The sequence below is a fragment of the Chiroxiphia lanceolata genome, chromosome 7, assembly GCF_009829145.1.
Source record: "Chiroxiphia lanceolata isolate bChiLan1 chromosome 7, bChiLan1.pri, whole genome shotgun sequence".
NCBI lineage: Eukaryota > Metazoa > Chordata > Aves > Passeriformes > Pipridae > Chiroxiphia > Chiroxiphia lanceolata.
Genome location: NC_045643.1, coordinates 36079967 through 36103303, shown reverse-complemented (window position 1 = coordinate 36103303; position 23337 = coordinate 36079967). Strand labels below are relative to the sequence as shown.

General features: G+C 39.2%; 1 protein-coding gene across 13 annotated transcripts in view; it reads left to right on the top strand.

The window, feature by feature from the left end:
* The window catches only part of GTDC1 (glycosyltransferase like domain containing 1), a 179272-nt gene that overhangs the window by 118851 nt on the left and 37084 nt on the right, over positions 1–23337 (top strand). For all 13 annotated transcript variants that reach the window (XM_032693233.1, XM_032693229.1, XM_032693222.1 and 10 more), the window contains one exon: positions 23319–23337. This exon is cut by the window's right edge and continues 341 nt beyond it. In XM_032693233.1, the coding sequence (XP_032549124.1) occupies positions 23319–23337 (19 nt within the window). The remainder of the gene's footprint in view (positions 1–23318) is intronic.

Below are 23337 nucleotides of genomic sequence, written 5' to 3'. Positions count from 1 at the left end.
GCTGGACCAAATTGTCAGGCTAAACTTAATAAAACCATAGCATTTGTGTTTAGAAAGGCTGTAGGAACGGGGTTCTTAATGCACCTCTGAGTCTGCCTCTTCCTTTGTGGACCAATTCATGCTTTCTCTGAACACTTAAAGTACCAGTAAGGACAAGTTTTTATCCTGGACTGGAAAGGGAAGTTTTGCCTGCCTGATGAATTGGTAAAAGGCTTTTTTATTATGTTCCATAACTTTTCAGTTGGTGAGCTGCAGGTATTCATTAGGCGTTGGACCATCTTTTAGCTAGAAATAAAATATGCAGTTTATGGTTTACAATATTAGTTTACTGCTTTACTTGTGAGAGAAAATAATAAAGTAGCTGTTGGTTTTTGGTTTGGGAGCAGATTTGGCAAGTGTAGCTTTAAAAGAAACAGTATTTAACTTTAAAGTTAGTAGAATTTAATATGATAGCAGCTTTACCTACTGGAGTGGATTCAGTAAGGAATTCAAATTAGGCCCTTTTCTAATTTTCTTTCCAAGTTTTGAGCTGTTCTAAAGATTTAAACTGTTCCTAATTTCATGTAGTTTATGTCCTGTATTTGAACCTTGGCCATTTTGCTACCTTACTGTCTCTTCAGTGTACATTAGGAAAAAAGCAATTGAGAAACAGTGTCTTTGGGGTCTTATTGTGCTTCACTGATTTGAAATAATTTTCTTGTTAATGGTGTATTTAATATTTATTTTTCCTCCTATCCATGGTAAGGCTTTCAAGTGAGTGTAATAAAACTTTTGGTATGTTCCCATCTAGCAGACTTTGCATTGGTTTTGGTGTGGTATTTAAACTCCAGCCTAAGCAGGCAGAGTAAATTGCGAGTTAGATTCACCGGGCTAATAATATATCAGGAAACAGATTTCTTATCATGCTCTTACAGAAAGTACAGACTATTTCTCAAACCGATATTATTTAGTGCCTATTAAATAATATTCCTGATGTGCTTTTAGATTCCTGTTTATGTAGTGACTGATTTCAGTGTCAAACTGGTTTAGGTTCCTCATCTTAGGAGCATTACAAAACTACTTCTAAAAGCCAGATCCAAAGGTCTCAGTCAATGCATGAATTCCCTGTGTTAAGACTGAAATTGGATATTAATTGAAGCTGCGTCTTGGGTGAGAACTGCTGGTAGATTTAATCTGGAAAAAGACCTGTGATAATATTAGTGAAAAAAAAAGCAAAAGAATTGAATAGTCATTGAATGAAGCATCGAGGAACAAACCTGCCAGACAAGTGCCATTATGATTTTTCAAATGGGCATGTAGAGCTCGATGTCTCGTTAGATTAAATTGTTATGGATGTCCATCCATCTGTGGAAAAGATGGTTATTTCTAGTTAGGGTATTGCCTTCCCTTTCTAATGTGTATCTCACTAATATTGTTCATCCTTGTGTCACCTGAGGATCAGAAAGCTAAAATGCACATCATCTGCAACTATTTTGGGGATGTTGTTTGAAAACTGAACCTTGCTTTCAATCCAGCTCCCTTACAACTGTAATTGTATTATGGAAACTCAATCATCCCTGAGTTTGGGGAGCCAGCTTTGAAGTGGCTGGTATCAAATTTTTTTTTGAGATGTGCTTGAATTTAAAAAAAAAAATTAAAAAAATTAAGGGCTTAAGCACCATTGGTTTTTAATGCGACTTGAACTTCTAAGTGATTAAGTCAGTTGTGAACTTTGAAATTAGGTTCTAAAGATACTTGGCTCTTTGGAGGTATGCATTGACCTTGCTTCTGTTCAGACACCTGATCCCACGTCATCTTTTTTGAGAATAAAAGCATTGGAAAATGTGTTTTCTGAAGAAACTGATTCTAAAGTATATTCATTTTTACAAAACAAAACAAAAACCAGACTGCTTCAAAAATCATCTTCGTCTGTCCCTCAACCCACTAAAAACCAGATAGTTTGAAAACTTCTATTTAAGGGCTGGCAGACCTTTCCCATTCAGGGAAGTAGCTTCTACCATATTAAACTATTTCCTTCTCATTGCAGGCCAACATACTCAGCTCATCATGTGTCTTCTCTCAGTTATTTGAGAGTATAAAGTCAATTTGCCCCTCTTTGTTTCACCAAATGCCTCACTGAAACCCTCGTTGCAGGGAAATACAAGGGAATGGTGAATACAAGTTGAAGTTCTACTTTAGTCCTTGTGGGGTTTATTTATTCATTTCTTTTGTTACACAAAGGCTTTTTTCACCTGTTATTGCCAAGAACAGGCAACAAAGGCTTTTCACTTACTGAAAAATTCTTGGAGAATAAGAAAACAGTAATATTGGAAGTCTGACATTGATGAATTAAGTATTGCATTCAGTTTGCTTGGACTAAATCTAGCAATATTACAGTTTATTTTTGAGAAATCTTAATTTCAAAAGTAATACAAATACATAAGTTTAGTGGTTTTTATGTATGGATGTCTGTAGGTATATTTGACATATCAGGAGTAACTTGAACGCTTAAGAATGGTTACCAAGGCAAATGCAAATGAAATAATAGCAAGGTTTCTCCTCTGTGAGCATATATAGATTTAAATCACAGAATCGTAGAATATGCTGAGTTGGAAGGGACTCATCATGATCATGGAGTCCAACTCCTGGCCCTGCACAGAACACCCCAAGAGTCCCACCACATGCCTGAGAGTGTCTGGCTGGTTGCATGAGGCACTGCAGACCTTCTTGCCACTTATTTAAATTACCCTTCCTGCAGAAGGTTTTGCATTTTGTGTGGTGTGTGTGTCCTACCCACAGTGGTCCATCAGGAAATCTCATTAAAAGAGTCATAGACACATTTAGGTTGGAAAAGCCCTCTAAGATCATCAGTCCAACCATTAACCTGAGAAGATGGGAAATACTTCAGTTCTCTTTGCACTGAAGAACTACATAACTTTGGGCAAAACTCTTCCCCTTCTTCACTTACCCTACAGCTCAAATGGGGCTAATAAGGCTTATAATTTGTATGCTTAAGTGTGCAAATTGGCAAAGTAAAGCATGCTTTAAAAATGGCCAATGAACTTGGAAAGCTACTTTTCCTAATAAATCTGAAAAAGAAGAAAATACCAGAACGTGGTCATCTAATTGCATCTTCACAAACCGTGTGGTCTAAGTGTAAATGTGACTCCAATGTCTAATCCCTTTAGAAAGTCTTTTTGCCCCAAGAAGAATGGGAGCACACTCAGCAGGCTGCAGGAGGATGGGATAGCCTGCTTGAAGCATTTCTTTGCAGCATAATTGCAGCCTCAATGAACCATGAATCCAGCCTAATTAACATAACTGGAACCACAGCAATCATGCTGCCATTCAATTTAGGTTTGGAACATTCCGCTGAAGTGCCACAGTTCTGCTGTTTATTGCTGAGATGCTGTGGAGAAGTGTCCACTTGCTTTCTTGCTGCTGTCTTGGTGTATTTTTATTATTTTAGGATAACTAGGGAACTTCAGAAATGGAAGGCCGTTGGCTTACTGGTTGTTCCATTACAAATAATTCTGTATTGCTTCCTGTAAAAAGGTAATAAAAGCTCTTAACATACTGTAAAACTTAGAGTAAACATACAAAACTTCCGAGTTAGACCCAGGTTCCGAATTGTAACGGATAGCTAATGGCAAATAATTCTGGGATTATTTGGAGTTAAGGACTGCGTTCCCAGAGTTCTAAAAATAGTTTCTATTACTCTTTGTAAACACTATACCTAGGAGAAACCTTTTTCATAAGAGCCTGGATTTTTTTTTAATGTGTTACTCTGTAAAAAATGTGTTTTATTGTTGCTGTTGGTTGTGGTACAGTAAGATCAGGAAGCCACAGAAGTAGATCAGGTATCAGGTTTTGGCATCAGAGCAAAATAACCACCTATATGGGACAGAGAAGTCAAGGGACTGCTGAAAATAGCAGTAGCTGATAAATTGGGTCTGGAGATGGAGGGACTAGGAGGCTTCCTGCATCTTCCTTGGCCATTAGATGATGGTCCTTGGTGGTGGCACCAAAACCACTTCAAACTAATACACAACCAGGACTTTATTCTACCATTTTTGACAGAACTGAGCCTGGTAGTTGGAGTAGAAGGACCTGCAGATGAGTTGTTTGTCTTTTTTAGTTAACTGTTGGCTTGCTGATTCAGTTTTTGGCAAGTTGTACCTTAACATTAACTGTTAACTATAATGAAGAGTACCTGATGGAGACTATACCCCCTAGTTTTTGCATTAATCTGTGATTAAGTCCCATATATAACCCAGAGTAGTCTATAGACAACACAGTGTATTATTATTGAGTAAGAAAGTTAGGAAATCTGACCTTCAGTGGTGACCTTTCCTCACTCCAGCCTGTGAACAAGCCCCACTGGCTGCAGGAGGCTCTGTGAAGTTTGCTGTCACAATTCTGGCTTTTAGGTGTTGATTAGTCATTCTCTTCTCAGAAGGCTTAATACCCGTTTTAGCTGAGACTCTCCAGTTGAACACTGATTAAAGGTGGGGTCAATCAAAGGGCTGGCTGCGGTCGAGGAGCAGTTGAAGGAAGTGCAGAGAATAGCTCAAGTGGTTGGTTCCTGGAAGACCGAGTCTCTGTGATTCATCCCTTTTGGAAATGAAGGAGCAGAAAGCAGTGCCAATTAAATATCACAAAGGGTTATGATAAACATCGAAACGATGGGGAGAGATCGCGGTCTTTCAGCATCTTTATTCCCTGCAGCTGGGACGTGTAAGCTCAGGAAGACGACTGAACATTGATATTTTCAGAGTTCAATAGTCACGCTTGTTATCGAATGCAGTTACTGAGAATTGACAGGAGAAACTGTTTTTGAGGGGTGTTTCCACGTAGAGATCATATTACTAGTTTAGTGTGCAGCAAACCCAGGGCATTTGAATGGCTGTCAGATCTGGGAGAAAGAGAGAATAACTTCTCTGTGGTAAAATATTGCAAAGGAAATAATCAGTCTCCTTCAGAACCAGTATTTTTTATTGTTTGTAGGTGCAAATTCAAAAGCGACTCAGATCAAATGTGTCAGAAGTAATTTGAGTGTTTGGCATTTTAAATCTAATGGCACTGTTTCCACAAAAACTCTTGCTCGTATTCCTGGCTGCTTTTAAAACATTTATATATACTTTTCTGCCTTTTCTACAAATTCATGAAATAAGGTCCTTGAAGACACTGAAAAATTTAAGTTGACGTTCTTGCTGAAATAAACTGATGAAAAAAAATGTTAAGAAAATACATCTGTAGACAAATACAGACCTTTCCTCTTTGCTGTTTGAAGATCTTTTCAAGCTCTTTAAGTGCAAAATCATGGCAAATTTTCACCTTTGATATCTATCACTGTGCTACTAGTATGAAATTATTTTTTTAACGAGTCATTACTAGGCATTGAAGGCACTTTTTTCCTCCAACACTGTCAAGCCCACCGCTAACCCATGTCCCCAGTGCCACATCTACATGTCTTTTAAATCTCTCCAGGGATGGGGACTCCACCACTGCCCTGGGCAGCCTGTTCCAATGCTGACCACCCTTTCATTGGAGACATTTTCTCTCCTATCCAACGTAAACCTCCCCTGGCACAACTTGAGGGCATTTCCTCTTGTCACTTGTTCCCTGGGAGCAGAGCCTGACCTCCACCTGGCTACAGCCTCCTGTCAGGGATTTGCACAGAGCAGTAAGGTCCCCCCTGAGCCTCCTTTTGCTCAGGCTCATCCCCCCTGGGAAAGATGAACTCTCAGACATGAACTCCAAAGCTTCTGGCTCCAGTCTCTGCTCCAAGCAATTTTCTGAGCATCCAAAGGAGCACAAACCCCATTAAAAAAACAACGAGGAAACAGAACTTTGATTAATTTTAAGGTGATTGCCTCTTAAGAGACTCTGAAAATGGGTTTTCAATTAACAATCTAGTTTACATAAAAGGCACATATTGATGAACATAGTCCATGACTTTTTGCTCAGTCCCATTATTCTCCTCTAATTCATATGCAGAAGCTAAGATTTCCAGTGATCTCACTGTTTACCAAAATCCAAGGGACTTAGAGGTTAATGTTTTTCTTATTTTCTGGTGAGAGTTCCATTTTCTGTTTTCTTCACAAAGGAAAATAAAGGAAAAGGAGGAATGCACTTCCAGTAAGCACCCAAAGGTGCAGATGATTCATCAGGAATTAGCTGAATGCTCTTGTGAGAGCTGGAAATTTCCCTAGCAATGCTTTGGCATAGAATTCTTCTGAGTATTTGACAGCCAGATATTTTCCTATTCATATTCAGAACTATTTTCAATGCCAGATATTGCTGATTGACAAATTTGAGTTGCCTATCCTGCTGTGAGCCCTTCTCCTGCAAAATTCAGAACTGTGAAACAAGCAGGTTTCTGAGAATGAGAGGTGATACAGCAGCATAACAAAAGTAAAACAATGTTGTTTATGCTTATTCATGTGAATACTGGTGGGACACCTCTTAAATTAATCATACAGTGCTCCTTAAATACATCTGATCATAACCTTACCTCCAAATCAGAGCCAGTGATATTAGAATAGCTGATTGCACTCAAATTGTGGAGAGGATTTTATTTTTCCTCCAGAAATTGGTTCTATAAAAAAAGGGCATATTTTAAGAATTCTGACTTCAGACAAATAATCCAAAATTGATGCTTGATTGAAGCTAAAGAAACAAACACAATTTACTGCTTAGTAAGAGTACTACCCTTCTGTTTGAAGGACCTCCTAAAAATATCTTGGTAGTTATTAATGGTGACTTGAGTCAGTTGGAGGTAAATACATATTTGGTAGGAGAAAAAAAAAAAGAAACACTCAGTGATTTTATACCCCTGAAGCTTAAAGATCACACAATGGTGTTATATTTGGTGTGCAACATCCAGCTATTTATCCAAACTTCTTCTAAAAGTTTTAGCTCTATCTTGTCAGTTTGTAGGTGTGTTGTACTATGAGTATATATTAAATATGTTTATTAGTTTATTCATTAGTGTACTTTAAGCCATCTCTTCTTGGTGAAACATTTTTTCCATAATGCACTAGCATGGATAAATGCCTACAGAAGGCTAAAGTTAAAATTTGTGTCTTGAGTCCACTTTGCCCTGAGTGTCACAGTGGGTTGGGTTTTCTCTTAGTGAAGGACCGCAGAACATGAAAGTCCAGCTCTGTGCAGGGGCTGAGATTAGATCTGAATGCAAGGAAAAGCAACAAAGGTCCACAGAATATCTGGAATCTGCAAATACTTCCTGTACTTAACCTACACTTTCGTTGCGTGACTGTAAAGAACAGCAAATCTTTGTTCTTTTCCCTCTCAGTTCCCATTCAGTCAGTTCAGAGACACAGGAGAAAGGTTTTGGGGAGCAAAGCTGTTATCAGTCTTCCTACAGTTCCCATCTGATTCTGTCAACAGTGAGTACATCAAACCCATGAGCTTGCAGCCACTTTTAAACACCAGAAAGTTTTTGAAAAACATATATATATATGTAACATATAAATTAATATGAGCATAGATTATGAATGTGATGTTCCTTTATACCTTTAAAGTTTAGCTGATATTTGATATTTAGCTGATAAGTAAGAACCAGAGCTCTGTTTTTGGATTCAAGAGTGAGTTGCATCTGCCTCAGGTGGAACAGAGAAAGAACAAGTGTGCATCTTGCTAAGATCCCAAAATGTTCAGGCAAGGTAACTAGACTTCTAGAAAGCTGAAGAATCATTCGATATCCTAGTTGGAAGGGACTCACAAGGATCACTGAAGTCCAGCTCCTGGTCCTGCAAGGGTCAACCCCAAGTCGTTCAGGTTCATCCATTTATGAAAACCTTTTAGGACATTTCTTGGGTCTGTAATCCGGAAGGTTTTTCTAGTCAGCTTTATTTACTAAACAGTGAAAAAAAGTCTCAGAAATGCCTCTGTCATCCTGTGTGCCTGCCAGGAAGGTGTTGGTTTAGCAACTTCGGGGTGGTCTGGTGTATCTGTGCACGGGTGGGATTGTTGGCCATGGGCTCAGTGATGCAAATGTATAGAGAAGATTATAGCTTACCCTACTTGGAGCTGGAAGTATGGAGAGACAAATAGTCCATGGCTTCTCACAGCTCAGCTCATGGTAATTTGAATCTGAAATAAATTAATAGAGTAATCCTGTTTACAGATCATCAGCTGCAGAGGTGTTATTAAGGAACTTGTGTCCCTGTTTACTGGAACACCTGCTTGTAAAGTCGTGTTATAATTGTTCAGACACGCTGAATCAGACTTCTCTGTCTCAAAACAAAATAGAAACTATAAATATATGGAATGTCCCAATCATCAGACTTATTCTTTTTTTCCTCTCAACAAGGTTACTCTTCTGGCAAACCCTCGTGAAAGCAATCCACTCTTTTCAGTTAAAAGCCATTCATATGGGGACAAACTACTGTTCTTCCATCTATATCTGTATTCATCCATTTAAACTCTAAAGCTTTCCAGCTTACTTCTTGGATTTATAGCCAGCTGGCTGCTGTGTGTAACATGAACATATTCTGACTGTGCATGAGATGTTTTTCCCTCGTTTAACCCATAATTGTCATGTTCACTCTAGGGCACAGCTCACTTGTGTGAGTTCCCAAAGTCATGACTTGCCACCTCCTCACCTCTCCTCACCTCTGACAATCTACTAACATTAAGACAAAAATAAAACTCAACCCCAAAACTACCACCCAAAACTTACTCCTTGGACAGATTTGGATAAAATGGTGGGGGCCATAGCTGAGCCAGCTCCTGTGGGATCGGTGCCCACTTTTTGGCATTTACAATAAACTTTGGAACAACTTTTTAGCTCAAATGCTTTAATAGCAAGTGAGGACGGGGTGGCAAGGAAGGGAAGGACATGCACTCTTTTTTCCTCTTATGAATGCTTGATTGCTGATTTTTCCAGAGGTAGTCTGATAAGCGATACCTGTTTATTAGCAGCTTTCTGCAGTCCTAGAAATCAAAGTCAAAGAAATTCAGTGGAAGTGCAATTCTGAAGTATCTGCCCTTACTGAAGTTACTGAATCGTCAATGAGAAGCTTCCATTCAAAGAAAGCATGAATATTAAAATTAGTTGGGCATAGTTTGGCGTTGTAAGAAATACAATATGTTACTATTTTTTCTTTATGCAAAACCACTGGGTGCTAAGAGAGGCAATGGAACCATTAATTAATAGTAGTAGTCCTGGATAATGTCATAATAAGCAATAGAACATATTAAAGCGCATTTATTCTTGCCAGCTATCAGGAGGAACTTTTAGATATTTGAAAGGCCCATTAGGTTTGTTTACATTCTGAGTGGAAGCTGGTATGCTTTGGCAGGGACTGAGCCACACTTTAGTACTTGACTCCAATGGTATTGAATTTCCCAGTCAGTAATATATTGTCACCACTTCAGGGCAGCCTGGCTCTCCAGGACAGTGGGTACAACCCAAATCAGTGCACTTCCCAGAGCCGGGGTGTCTTTGCTGTCGTAAAAATGAAAATAACTGAAATTATGTATAACAGAAGCAATTTTCCACAATGGAAAAGGTGGTCAAGGAATCAAACCCGTGCCTCCAGGTATATTAACCTAACAGAACAACAAAAATGTGCTGGGCTTTAAATTGCACTGGCAATCTGGAAAGGATTTTCCGACTTGAGTTATGTTAAGTGTTAATAGTGAAACCTGGGTGCTTTTTCCTTTGATCTCTCCTCGAGCTCGTATAGAATAATAGGATCAAAATAAAATGCCATTTATTTGAACACCTTGTTCTTTTGATCTTGGCACCAAAAATTCTGTCTGCAGCTACAACTTAGCAAACAGTGCATCTGCTCCTTTTGGTTGGACCTTCTACTTTATCATAACTTTTAATAAGTGGTGTCACAGCCAATTTTTCGAGGCAGTTCATGAACTTAGTCGTGATTTTCGCCCTAAGAATCTTTAACTACATTTTCAGAAGAGCTGAATGTAAGGTAGGCAGGACTTGTAAACTGGTGGCTTCTGATTTGTTCTGTATAAGCATGTTGAATAGATGATTTAAACATCTGTATGCTGTGATGTTTCAAAATATAACATCAGTTGTGCTTTGAGCACTTGGGCAAAACTGTTGAATTAGTGTACACTGAATAAGAGAAGTGTTCAGGGGAGAAGAACAGTTGGGGTACTTGTGGTTATCATTGGTGATAAGTTTTGGATCCCTGCCTTTTCCATAGGGAAGGTGATGAACCCTGTGATGTCTGGGTGGTAGCCAAGCCTTTCTCTTCATCACCCACCTCTGCAGGAAAGACCACAGAAGTTTTACAGCTGGTTGTTATGGATCTCTTTGCTTTTATGTAGAAGTGAGAGAGTCCATGAATGAACATGAGTATCCTTCAGCTCTTTATTCCCCAGGGTTGATGGTCAGGAGTGTTCCTTTGGAAGTCATTGCTGTGAGCACTTAGAGTAAAGCCGCTTCTTCATGTTCTTTCAAATCTCTTACTAAGAGTCTTCTTCTCCAAAGGCTTTGACTCCATGGAAGCAGCTGAACTGTATTTATTATGATGATTGATTGTGTCTTGTTATGATCCCTGCTTCAGTTGTTGTAACCTCCAAGAATAGAAGAGATGGGCATGAAGCACTGTGCCAAATGAAAGCAAACAAACCCAAGTCCTGCAGCTCTCCAGTGTCACAATCGCTGCTGTCCAGGAAGAGGGATTAGTGGGTGAAGAAACACTAGCTAGGAGAGATCCAGTGGCCAGGCAGACTCTTGGGTGTCAAATGTCTCTCTCAAGCTCTGCATCCCACTGTAATTTATATTTAGCCATTAAGCTGGTGTGATAGGAACAGTCAGCTCGTTGTGCGCTGCATGCAGGGAGAGCCGCTGGCTAAGTGCTGGGTAAGTGTTCAGGCTCTTGCTGAAATGGCTGCACTTGAGGTTGTGGCACATGAGCTGTCCTCCAGCAAGTTTTCTTGCAGACTTAGTTGAATCTCTGCACTCTGTCACGAGGCAGGAGTATTCCAGAGAGCCATAACCATGGCTATAACCTATAACCCTCTTCTTATTAAGTAGTACAGTGTAATTCATTATGTGCAATAAAGGTACCGAGCTGGTCTAAGCACCAAAAACAGTGTGGATGTATTTGTGCAGCACTGCACTAGGATTGATGCATCCTGCTGGGATCAGGTCTCTGTGCTAATGCAGCCCCTCTGCCTCCAGTCCTTCCCTAAGTAGTACAGAACTGCTGTAAGAAAGTTTGCTGCTGTAGTTGTCTAAAAGGCAGTATCGGCCTAACTCTTTAATTTTAGCAGGTTATATATCCTTGTTCATCTTCCACCAGTTCTCACTTCCTGTCCCAAAATTCAGACCTGCTTTTTGCATCAACTAAAGAAAGGCTGTGGGACTCTTTGGACAAGGAGTTAAAGAGCTGCAAAGATTGGTAGTTTTCCTCCTTACAATAGGAATGTGATTGCCCTAGTTCTGTGGTTAGCATGAAACAAGTCAGCTCTGTCATGAAGTCAGTGGGGTACAAGTTAATACAAGGTAGTAAAGGAATAAAACAGCAAAGTCCACAGTCTTTTATGACAAAACCAGTATGATCCTGTTGCAACATAAGGCCCCGCTGTGAATTGTTATTTTCTGATGCTTGGATAAGTGCAATTTACATATATACAAAGTGTATGAATAACGTTATAAAAGTATACTTGGTATTTTACTTTTTTTTTTCCTTGAAAGTAATTTGCTATTGTTCAAAACTTTCAACTTTCACTGGTTTTGTTTCCAAAAACCCCAAAAGGAAAAGAAAATAACAAAAGTCCGTAAAGGCAAAAGGGATATGTTCTCATTTCAGTTCACAGAATTTCCTGCCTTTAAACAATACAAATATATGCCCTTAGGTTTCTAACGTGCTGGAAGGATACTGAATCCATGAAACAGATCAAATTAAAAGCAAGCCCACTATAGCAGCAGTGAGTTGTACCAGCATGGCCAATAGATCTCAACGAGAATTTCTTGAGGGAGTTTTAACCATGTTGCCAAGCCTTACAAAATCCTGAACTGCCAGCTCCATGAATGAATAAATGCTCAAAACCAGCAAGCAAGTTCTAGGCTGAATTGGTCACAAGTAAAATCTCATGTTTAATTAATTGTTCCCTATTCATTACAGGCCCTATTCAGAGCAATTATTTAATATAATTCTGAGATGTATCCACAAACAGAGCAGAATGGACACTGGCCTTGTTAAACCTTTTGAAGTATATTGCTTCTCCTAATCACAGATATGTGTTCCAGAGGCTGAATGTGTGATCCCAGCATGTGGAGTGAAAGGCATGAGTAGCACAGGGGCAACTGGTGATAATTATCACCAGGATACTCCAAGGGCTGGAGCCCCTCTGCTCTGGAGCCAGGCTGGGAGAGCTGGGGGTGTTCACCTGGAGAAGAGAAGGCTCCAGAGAGACTTGAGAGTCCCTTCCAGTGCCTAAAGGGGCTCCAGGAGAGCTGGAGAGGGACTGGGGACAAGGGATGGAGGGACAGGACAGAGGGAATGGCTTCCCACTGCCAGAGGGCAGGGATAGATGGGATATTAGAAAGAAATTCTTTGCTATGAGGGTGGTGACGTCCTGGCACAGGTTGCCCAGAGAAGCTGTGGCTGCCCCTGGATCCCTGGAAGTGTCCAAGGCCAGGTTGGATGGGGCTTGGAGCAACCTGGGATAGCGGGAGGTGTCCCTGCCCATGGCAGGGGATTTGGAACCAGGTCAGCTCAGGTCCAACCCAATCCATGGCCATGTCCTGCTCAAGCTGCTCACAAACTAGTGTCTCCTTACGGAGTAGGCACCATCCTTGCTGTTGTCCATCGTGCAGATCTGTCACCAGACTGGTAACTCAGCTTGTAAGGGTAGCAGTGCTGTTCATGTCGATGCTCTTTTTTCCTTTTTCTAACACAAAACTGCATCTCTCTCTTTTTATTTTGCTGACTTTAATATCATAGGTAGCTCAGTGATGGGCCACAAGTGTTTTACAGAATTCAGAGATACAGGCTCCCCAGGGATTCTCCTGGCACCCAGATGCTGAAAGGCAGATGATCGGGGATCTTACATCAGCATCACTGTCAAACTGATTTATACCAGAAAAAGGGTGTCCAAGGTTTTTGAGGGTGTTTTTCTCCTGTAATGACATTGCTGTTAGTAGTATTAATATTTTTAGACCTTTTGAAAAAAAATTGATCTTTTAGTGGGCAGAGTTACTGCCATTCTAGTTCTAGAGGTGGAAAGAGACTTCTGAAGTTTGAACAATGAATGGGACACTGGCAAAAGTGGGATTAAAATTTGGAATTTCCTCTAGGCCATACTGCCTAGTAGACATTCAAATTTAAACTTTGGTTGTGCTGCAAAAACAAGATGCAAATTAATCTAATGACACATTTTGAAATGGAGGTCAAAATCTCTACATTATGTGATCCTGAGGGCCAGAGCCAGTTGACTGGACCATACAATTTGAATGGCCTGTGGCTGCATTAGCTCCACAATAGCCCAAAAATGAGCGTGTCTTACTATTTGAATGTTGTATTATGGACAAAGTGTGTTTTAAATTTTTCTGTGCGTACGATTGTTATTTTTAATTAATTTGCGTAGCTTTTTCAGAGAAAACTTTCTTCAGTTAAGCCTCCAAATGAAAGCAGGCTTCATTGCTTATGTATTGGGGTACCTGAGAAAACATTAAATAATTCAGGTGAAAAATGTGCTTTCCAGAGAAACACACAGAAGTTTGCATTTGCGCAGGCGAGCGAATTATCAAAACCAGATGTAAGCAAGTGGAACATTTTACATAAATTTATTAAAATCATTATTTACCTGTAAGTTATAAGAAGGGCTTAGTTGCACTACTTTGTTGCCAATATGTACTGCCAATAATCTGCCAAAAAGCAGCTTGCTGGCAAAATCCCTGAAATGGTTGGGATATGATTGCACAGAACGTTACAACCCCCAGTCAAATGAAAACCTACTATAAACGAACTCTTTGATGGTGGATTCGCTGGAATATGGTATTGATATATGGTGTACAGTTTATATGGATTATGTATACTGCACAAGAAATATGGATATCTATTAAGGGTAACTTGATATGTAATCGGTCAGGACAGTTATTGTTCTCAGTGTTTGCGAGGAATAAGATCACACAGTGACTGCTCAGTTTTAAAATACAGATTATTCCCCTGCAGCCCAAAGCACTGCCATGCCATTTCTTCAATTAATACAGAAAGGCTATTGAAAATGTAAAATATCTGACATCTATACGGACTTATTTTAAAGGCAGCTTTACTTCTAGGAACAATTTATACATTACATAAACTTATATTTTTCATCCAAGTATCATTTCGAGAATAGCAAGCTTAAATATTGGAGGCCATGGGGAAACATAATATTACGATAATGTTCTTTGGTGCGGTTTGGAAGGTTTTAGGAAACATTTGGAAGTATTTTTCTCATAAAGTCACTTAACTATTGAAGTGTTATGATAGCACTCCCTTCTGCATTGCGTATGTTGCAGAGCAGCCTGTTTAAAGGGGACATCCATCCTATATATCCTGATTAGAAGTAGTTCCACAAAACAGGAAATTATATGTTACAGGATCCTGGTATTAGTTTAATTAAAAAAAAAAAAAAAAAAAAAAAGATGATCAGTTTTCAAACACCCGTTTCCAGTTGTGTTTAGCAAGAGGAGATTCTGCATTGTGTGTAGCTCTGTGTGAAATTTGCATTTTCTAAATAAACACTTGAGAGACGAGTTGGGTTTTTTTTTCTGTTTCAGGAAGCACTAATGAACATGACCAATCCTTTAGAATCCTAAAGAACCTTAAAAACCTTGCAATTCTCAGAAGCCTAACTTTTTTCCCCATAGTGTAATTCATTCTTTTGAACTTCTGCAGAAGCAGAACTTAAGTCAACAATTTCTGAATTTCTGGCAGTTGTTATCAAGAGGACTCTTAGGGCTCCCAGAGTTACTTTGTGATGTTGGTGCAGCAGATCTACACAGTCAGCGTTTAATTATAGAGAAAATTACTTTTTTTCTGAACTATCAATTAATCCATGTTTTCATATCTTGCACAAAATAATGCATAAGTTATTTTCACCTGCGTTATAAAATATGTATTGTAGTTCATTACCATCTTTCTGAGGAGTTTTTAAATTATCACCATTTCATTTGTGGAGAACGATGGTCTTAGCAATTATAACTGCACAGATTCTCATATTTAGTGTTAAAGGATCTCAGGGAATTGAAGATGTGAACTCAGAAATAATATATTTAGGGTCAAACTCAGTCTCGCTTGATGTCAAAGACAAGTTTGTCTTTGACTTCTGTGAGTCCAAGATCTCCCTTCTGGAATTAAAATGCAGAGTGATCACTCTCTGATTATTTTGTTTTTCTGACCTAAAGTGCTTAAGATATTGTTGAAGTCATTTGTCAGGAGCAAATAGGTAACAAAATGGACTAATCCCACAAATACTGAGTTAGGCTAGACATGCTTTTGGCTGAAATTATGTCTAACAAGAGCAGCAGCACAGAGGACTGAATGCCAGGGAAGCTTAGACTTCCAGGGATAGTTTCACCTGCCTTTGTTCCTGTTTTGCATAATTTTACTCCAGCCTTGTGTTTTGGAAGGTAGTACCTTTCCATGGACTTTGGGGAATAATTTCTGACACACTGGCACAGGTTGCCCAAAGAAACTGTGGCTGCCCCATCCCTGGGAGTGTTCAAAGCCGGGTTGGATGGGGCTTGGAGCAACCTGGGCTAGTGGAAGGTGTCCCTGCCCATGGCAGGGGGTTTGAAACTGGGTGGTCTTTTAATCCTTCCAACCCATTCTGTAATTCTATGAATAAGAGTTGAAGAACACTCTAAAATTTTTAAAGTCCTGGTCATGTGGGGTGTGGGTTTTACAGTGCACCTGGAACAGTGATCTTAATTTAGGAATTCAAATGTAATATTTAAGGGAAGGTTAAGAAATCAGTTTGACCATCCTCCTGAGATTGAGCTACAGGTATGGCATCTTAGTGAATAAACAAATAGAAGTGTTGTTGAATGAGAGTGAAACTAGGTTGGAAAGAAAAGTGTAAATGTTAATTAAAAGTGGAAATTTTTGACAGTGTCAGATACGAATTCTGGATATTGAGGGATTTCACTCAGAAATTATTTGGAAAAATAGGTGGAAGTTATTGTTTGAGGAAAGTGAGAATTAACCTGTTTCTCTTCTACTGTGTTTGCTGTTGGCATCTCTCCTGCTTGTCTCATCTTCCTTCCCCACTCTCATGGACCAAGTTGGGTCAAAGCCAACTGCCCGTGGCTGATCTGGATCCAACCTGTTTCCTATAGGAGCATCTCTGGATCCTGCCTGCTATTCAGACACACCACTGAAGTGACAGGATTGTTGCATTCAGCTAATTTCTTGCTGAAACAACATTATTTTGGCTGATTTGTCAGAAGTAAGTCAGACCTTGTGATCCCTCCCCTGGTTTATCTATTGTGTAGGTTACGTACCAGTTCTTCTCTCTGGCCAGGAAGGAGGATGTCCTGGTCAGCTTTAGTTCTCTCCCGTGTTGTTGTTCACCTCATAGTCCCTGCTGGCAGCAACACCTCTCACATATTTAATGCCTGCATATTAAATCTCCATTCTTGGCCTTTGGTGAGAGTTAAAATTTGACTGGATGAGGCTCTGAGCAACCTGGTCCAGCTGGATGGGCTTTGAGCACAAGGTTGGACCAGAGACCTTTCAGCCTCGGTGGTTCCCCGAGTTTCTCCTCTGTCATAGCAAAGAGAAGATAATGATCACATCTCAAATAATATTTCATATTTCTACATCTTGCAGTTTGCAAGCAGGGAAATCGGTGTAAACTGTACTTATTCTACCCAGGAAAAGATATATTCTGCTGCGGGAGGGCAAGCTGAGCCGCAGACCTTGGATTTTCTTTTGCCATGCCCTTCCCAGTGCTTAATCTTGGCTCTGTTCAGTTTTCTTTCTGTTCTCCCTCTTTGCTCCTAATCCTTGTCCATGCTTATAAGCCCCTAATATTTATATGGCATTATCTGTGTTAGAGATTACTGCTGACAAGTAATCTCTTCCCTCTTCTGAATGAAGAATTACAGCCATTGCTGAAGATCAGAAAGTGAAATTAGATCCCTGAAAGTATGTGACAACTTCAATAAACCCCAATATCAAATTCCCTGAATATTGGGGAATCTTCTTTTGAGCTTTTTGGTTTGAACTGTAGTACAGCTTCAAGACACCGACCACACTTAGGAACACTTTTTTTGCTGTAGAGCAAAATGTGACAGTAGTTGTAGAGAAAAACAGTGAAGAAAAGACTTGCTGAACTCTCCTCTCAGTTTTGAATTTTTTGCAATCTTTTGAGAAGTAGGTAAATATAAATGCATCAGTTTTATTGTTATCAGCTGATTCATAATATTAGACATAAAAATATAAATGTATATTTTTATATATAAATATGAAAAGTAAGTATATACTAGTGGAGTTGCTGTCTGTTCCAGTTTGGCCTCCAAAGATCTGCTTTAATGATCTTTTTCTTTTATTTCTTAGAATAGAGTGGACAAAATTGTGAGTTTTGAAAAAACTTTTATATTTTTACAGTGTTTGGCCAGTAATATGTGTGCATGGATGTATAGTTTTGCATATACTTGTAGTAATTTCAGGAACAAATTCGGCCTGGGAACAGGATAAATTCAAGGAAGCAGAAAGAAAGAAAGTACAAAAGTGAATTTTTTTACTTATTGCCAACGACAGTCGATCACAGCCATTATAAGCCAAAGGGACTCCAGGTATTAGAGTCACAGCAGCTCTCCATGAACCTCTGTAGTGATTTAGGTCACAAAAATTCTGCTAAATATATCAGCACTTAGCAAAGAGACATTTGTGATCGTGATTGAAGAAAAACAAAGGGAATTCTCAGACAGTGAAATTGTAAGTTATGCCGTGATGGTGCATGGGTGATGGGGGAAACACAGCAGCTCTGAAATCTCTGTGCTCCAGCTCTAAGGCCTGGGGAAGGTTTCTAATGTATCTGATTATGACTGTCTTATTTTATATTTGAACCTTTTAATGGCAATATCATAAATAAGCAAAAAATCCACTACACTTTCTGAACTATAACATTGCTTTCAAATGTAACTACATTTACAGAAAGGCCAATTTTTATCAGTAGGAAGAATAGGAAGAAAGTCTTCCCTGTGAGGGTGGTGAAGGACTGAAATAAATTGCCCAGAGAAGCTGTGGCTGCCCCATCCCTGGAAGTGTCCAAGGCCAGGTTGGACGGGGCTTGGAGCAACCTGGGATAGTGGAAAGTGTCCCTGACCATGGCAGGGGGTGGAACTAGTTGATATTTAAGGTCCCTTCCAACCAAAACCATTCCATGAATCTCTGCTCTTATTTTATTATTTTTAAACTTTTTAATGGCAATATAATAAATAAGTAAATAATAAAATCCATTGCACTTTCAGAACTATAACTATAAACTATGTTTTCAGAATGGCAAATTTTTATTAATGCAAATTATTTATTTTTTTTTTTAATATTATATCCATTCTTAAAATTTGTAGAGAACAGTTGTATAAGCTGGTCTAACCTAAACCAGCACTCCAGTTTGTCTTTCTAATGTGGTCTCTATTCATTGAGCAGTGACATCATGGCCCTTCCATCCTTTCTTTGTTGTTGTTGTTGTTAACAAAATGGTGTCACAAAGTGACTCTTGGTGCCGTGGAAAAGAAACCAATCCCCATAAATAATTTTTCATTAAGGCAAATAAAGTTCTGTAAGTAAACACGTACAATGGAACATGGCAAGATATTACAAAAGAGCAGGGGAAAACGCACATCTGCTTCAAGGAAAAGCACATGGATTTCCTCAGAGCAGGGTTTCATGGCATAAATGAAAAAAAATACATAATAAATAGATTATGAGTCTAAAAAATGTCTGTTACTCAAAGTAGCAAGTAGTTAGATTGAAACTCTGATTTTTAGGATATTGAATTTTTATTATGTATATGAACTTAGTTTAATTTTTAGCCTGTCTTTTTAACTAAACATCTAGACCCAGTATGCAAAAAGGGAAGGTTTTCAAGGCTTACTCTCTGTAGAGTCTTCATAAAGTTTTAAAATTTTTTGTTCAATGTTTTAGAGAGACTCAAAAATCTGAATACATAAAAGAAAAACAGTTTTGAACACAAGTTGTGAGACTAAAATTAGATATCTAAGTGTCTCACTGTTTGTTCTGAACTTTCGGTGTTTAAGTATATATGAGTTATGCACAAAAGTGAAACATTTTCCATGTTTTTTTTTTTTAAATTGAAGGGACAGTACCTTGTAGAATCTGTTGAAAGTGTTAATATTTTTATGCTTTGACGATAATTTTTTTTCCTGAAAGTTTCACTTGTGGAAGATTTCGCTACCACAAGTTAATAATAACAATGAAATCCTTCTCCCATATTAAAAATAGAATGCTATGACATTTTTCTTATATGACTGATGTGTTTTGTAACTAAGGTTGAGAAAAATGGTACACCCTTCTCAATCACTAAATCCGACCTCTCTACTGTGGTAACTCTCTAGCTTGTGTTTTAGAATCATGGAATGGTTTATGTTGGAAGGGACCTTAAAGATCATCTCATGCCACTACCCTGCCATGGGCAGGGACACCTTCCACTATCCCAGGTTGCTCCAAGCCCTGTCCAACCTGGCCTTGGACACTTCCAGGGGAGGGGCAGCCACAGCTTTACCACCTCCATCATAAAAAGCCACATAAAATATAAAAAATTCTTCCTTATATCTAGTCTTTTAAGCCTACGTCTGCTCTTGCCCCACCTCTGCTACTCCATAACCATCATGGTGATGTAAAAGTCCTGAAAAGTCTTGATGTTTTAAGTGACTGTGATCTAGGCAGGTACTGGATGGAAGGTGTCAGAAAAGAAGAATTAATTTGAGTCTGAAAGAGGAAAAATAGAGTAGCTGGAGCAAAAATGTTCTGGAGAAAATGTAAACACAAAAAATGTGCTAACTAGACATTGTCGTTCTCCAACCTGCTTTTGGGAAATACACATGAACAGGTTTAGAAGATTTCGTGTTGTTATTAGTTTATTTTCAGGTCATTTATTTAAGTGTCATAAAGAACATTAGCTAGTGGTTAGGGACTCCAGTATCCATTATATCATTCCAATCATGTGGACAAGTTTATACCACACATGATTTACAATGCTCTTTCCGCCATTGAAATTGTTCTATTCAGGTACAAGGTTTTATATGGGGTTGTATTTAGGAAAATCCAAGTGGCTGAGCACAGAGACGTGTTCCAATCAAAGTCCAAAAATTAATGCCTTTACACGAACACCATGGGTTGCAGTGAGAGCTGTTTATGGCTCTCTGCCTACATCCTTTATCATGTCTCCACTGTTGTTAGTAAAATATACAGAACTACTTTATGCCAAAACAATGGAAGTTAATGCAGATAACTTGTTCCAAAGTTAACCATCAAATAAATCTCTTCTTTTTTTTTTTTTTCTTTTCAAACTGTTAAGTGAAATGGTGTTCTAAAACTTTTAAAAATTGTCAAGATGATGAATACTGTGTGTGTAATACAAGTAAATACCATGGAATTGATTGCACACACATGTCTTAAATAAAAGATATTAAAGAGTTTATTCCAGAGAGAAATCGGTGGAGTTTTATCTAATATTATTGGGAATTCTTCAATGACGGATCAGATTTATAAGGGTTGAAAACTAAGAAGGAAACCTCTCTAGAAACAGAAATGGTGCATTGAGTGGATGATTGGCTGGGAGATTAAAGACAGGCAGGGGGATACAGCCTCCCTAGGTAGCCTGACCTCTCACACCTCAAGCAGTTCTTCATAATGGCAATGATCTTTCAAAATCTGTTAGTTAAATTTAGTTTGGTAAATCAGTGCTTTCAGTGCAGTCACAGACTTGCACATTTAGGGCAAATTCCTGTTTCTCCTTCAGCTTTTCCCATGCATAAATATATAAAAGTATATCCTGGTGGGTCTGTGCCTGTACTTAAGAGGAGCCACCACCAGCCAGTTTTAGGTCTGTTACCAAAGGCTGAGAGAATTGGGATTTTTCATCCCGGGGGGAGAGGAGGCTTCAGGGAGATCTTAAAGCCCCTTCCAGTGCCTTAAGGGGCTCCAAGAGAGCTGCAGAGAGACTTGGACAAGGGCCTGGAGTGACAGGACAAGAGGGAATAGCTTCCCACTGCCAGAGGGCAGGGTTAGATTGGATATTAGGAAGAAATTCCTGGCTGTGAGGGTGGTGAGACCTTGGCACAGGTTACCCAGAGCAGCTGTGACTACCCCATCCCTGAAAGTGTTCAAGGACAGGTTGGACAGGACTTGGATCAACCTGGGATAGTGGAAGACATCCCTGCCCATGGCAGGGGGTTGGAACTGGAGGAACTCCAAAGTCCGTTTCAACTCAAACCATTTAATGATTCTATGATTCTGTGTGTGGAATTCAGCCATATCAAATTTATACTGCTAAACTCAGAGGATCTGAGGGTGGCTAAGTCACTGAGATGGGAATGAGTTAACTCAGGGATGTTTGTAACACAGGTAGTGGATTTGGATGAGTGTGATTGAACTTTCTGTGGTTGTGTCTCCAGACCAGCTCCAATAAGGGATGGTGAGCTGTAGAAAAAAGGTGGATCTCACAGGTGATTTAGTCAGTGGCTTGAAAATGCAACTTGTTGTAGATAAATATGAAAATAATATGCCAAGGAACAGCAAGCCAAATCTAAGAATACACATTGCATGGAATAGTTACACAGTGTACTGATTTGGGAAACGGGATTTAGGGGTTTAAGAAAAATCCTCAAAGCAATTAGTCAAGAGTACAGCTGTAGTAAAGCTCACATAGTGTGTGTATGTTTGTATTTTGGTAGTGATTTTGAAGAGAAAGGGTCTGTTTGCATTTAAAGGTGCTTCATTGCAGGGTGAGGTGATGATTCTGGTGTTCAAGAATATTTGTTTTGACAGAGAGGGAAGGGAGTGGTTTGTTCTCAGCCCAGAGATGAGCTGTGATGGAGTAAAACTCCGAAGAACTGTGGAGGAGGTTGATAAAGTGGAGCAAGTGTTGGCTTTAGTAAACAGTTTAATGAACAGGCTATAGTCTGTAAACATTTGGAAATTAAAAGGAAACGGAAAATTTAAATGTCTCTACTTATCTGGGGGAACCATAATCACACTGAAAGGCATGTAAGTAAATAATATGTGGGTAAATTAACTGGAGGTACAGGCAGGCATTTAGACTGAGGAGCCCACAGTGGCCATGCTTGGGAGTTCTATCCATGTTAATTTAGAAGAGTCATGGTTGGATGAAGGAGCTTCACTCAAATGTTTCCTGGGGAAGGACCGTAATTCATTACTACTTTAATTCAAACAGTAAAACTGGATCTGCATAAAATGTTACGTTTCGTATATTACAAAAAATTACTTCAGTGGCCTACATATAACTGTGCAAATGCATCCTGCTGTTGGGAAGGGTTTTCTGCAGCATGGTCATCAGATGGAAGAACCAGTGGTGTCTGATCCTGGCTGTGGCCCCTCAGGAAAGGCATGGGTAGCTCTGCCTCAGTTTCCTCATCTTGATGTTCATTACTCACACCCGTGAAAAACAACGTTTGTTTCTATCCTACCAATGGATGTAGAACTCAGTCCTCTCCTAGAGGTGGAGTTTTCTTTTTAATTTGTGATTAATTGTTTTCAGTTGGTTGTTATAGAAATCAGGTGAGGATAGTTGGCTAAGAAGACCCACTTCCATGTCACGGTACCTGTTTGATCCATGTCATTAGACAACAAACAGTTTTTCTATATCAGCTTCATTGGCATGTGAGGAAGCAACTTACTAAACTCAAGTCTAGACATAGACTAGACTCACCTTAGGTCAGACACTGCTGTTTTTCGTATTTGCTGCCAATCTTAGCTGTGGTCTTGTCAAAAGTACCAAGACTTTGTTGGCAGAATTGCCTTTTTACTTCCAAGAGGTGTTTGCTTTATTTCATTTTAGTAAATATATAGTTTTGCTCTCCCTGTTGATGCACGTACCTTAGTGGCAATGTGGTTCAATGGAGACCTTTGTCTTCTCAGTCAGGGAACCTGTTATTTTATTTCACAGGTACCATATTCACTAAAATATGTATAAGTGTATCAATTACTGCATGCTAGTGGAGTTGTTGTTTGGATGGCTGCAAAATACCAGCCGTGTTTTACCCTCTCATTTGCTATTTAATTAATTGCCAGGTGAAACTGAAATCCAGCATGAACACAATACACATTTTTTTTTTTTGTTCTTTTTCCCAATAGGTTCATGCCAGAGCATAAG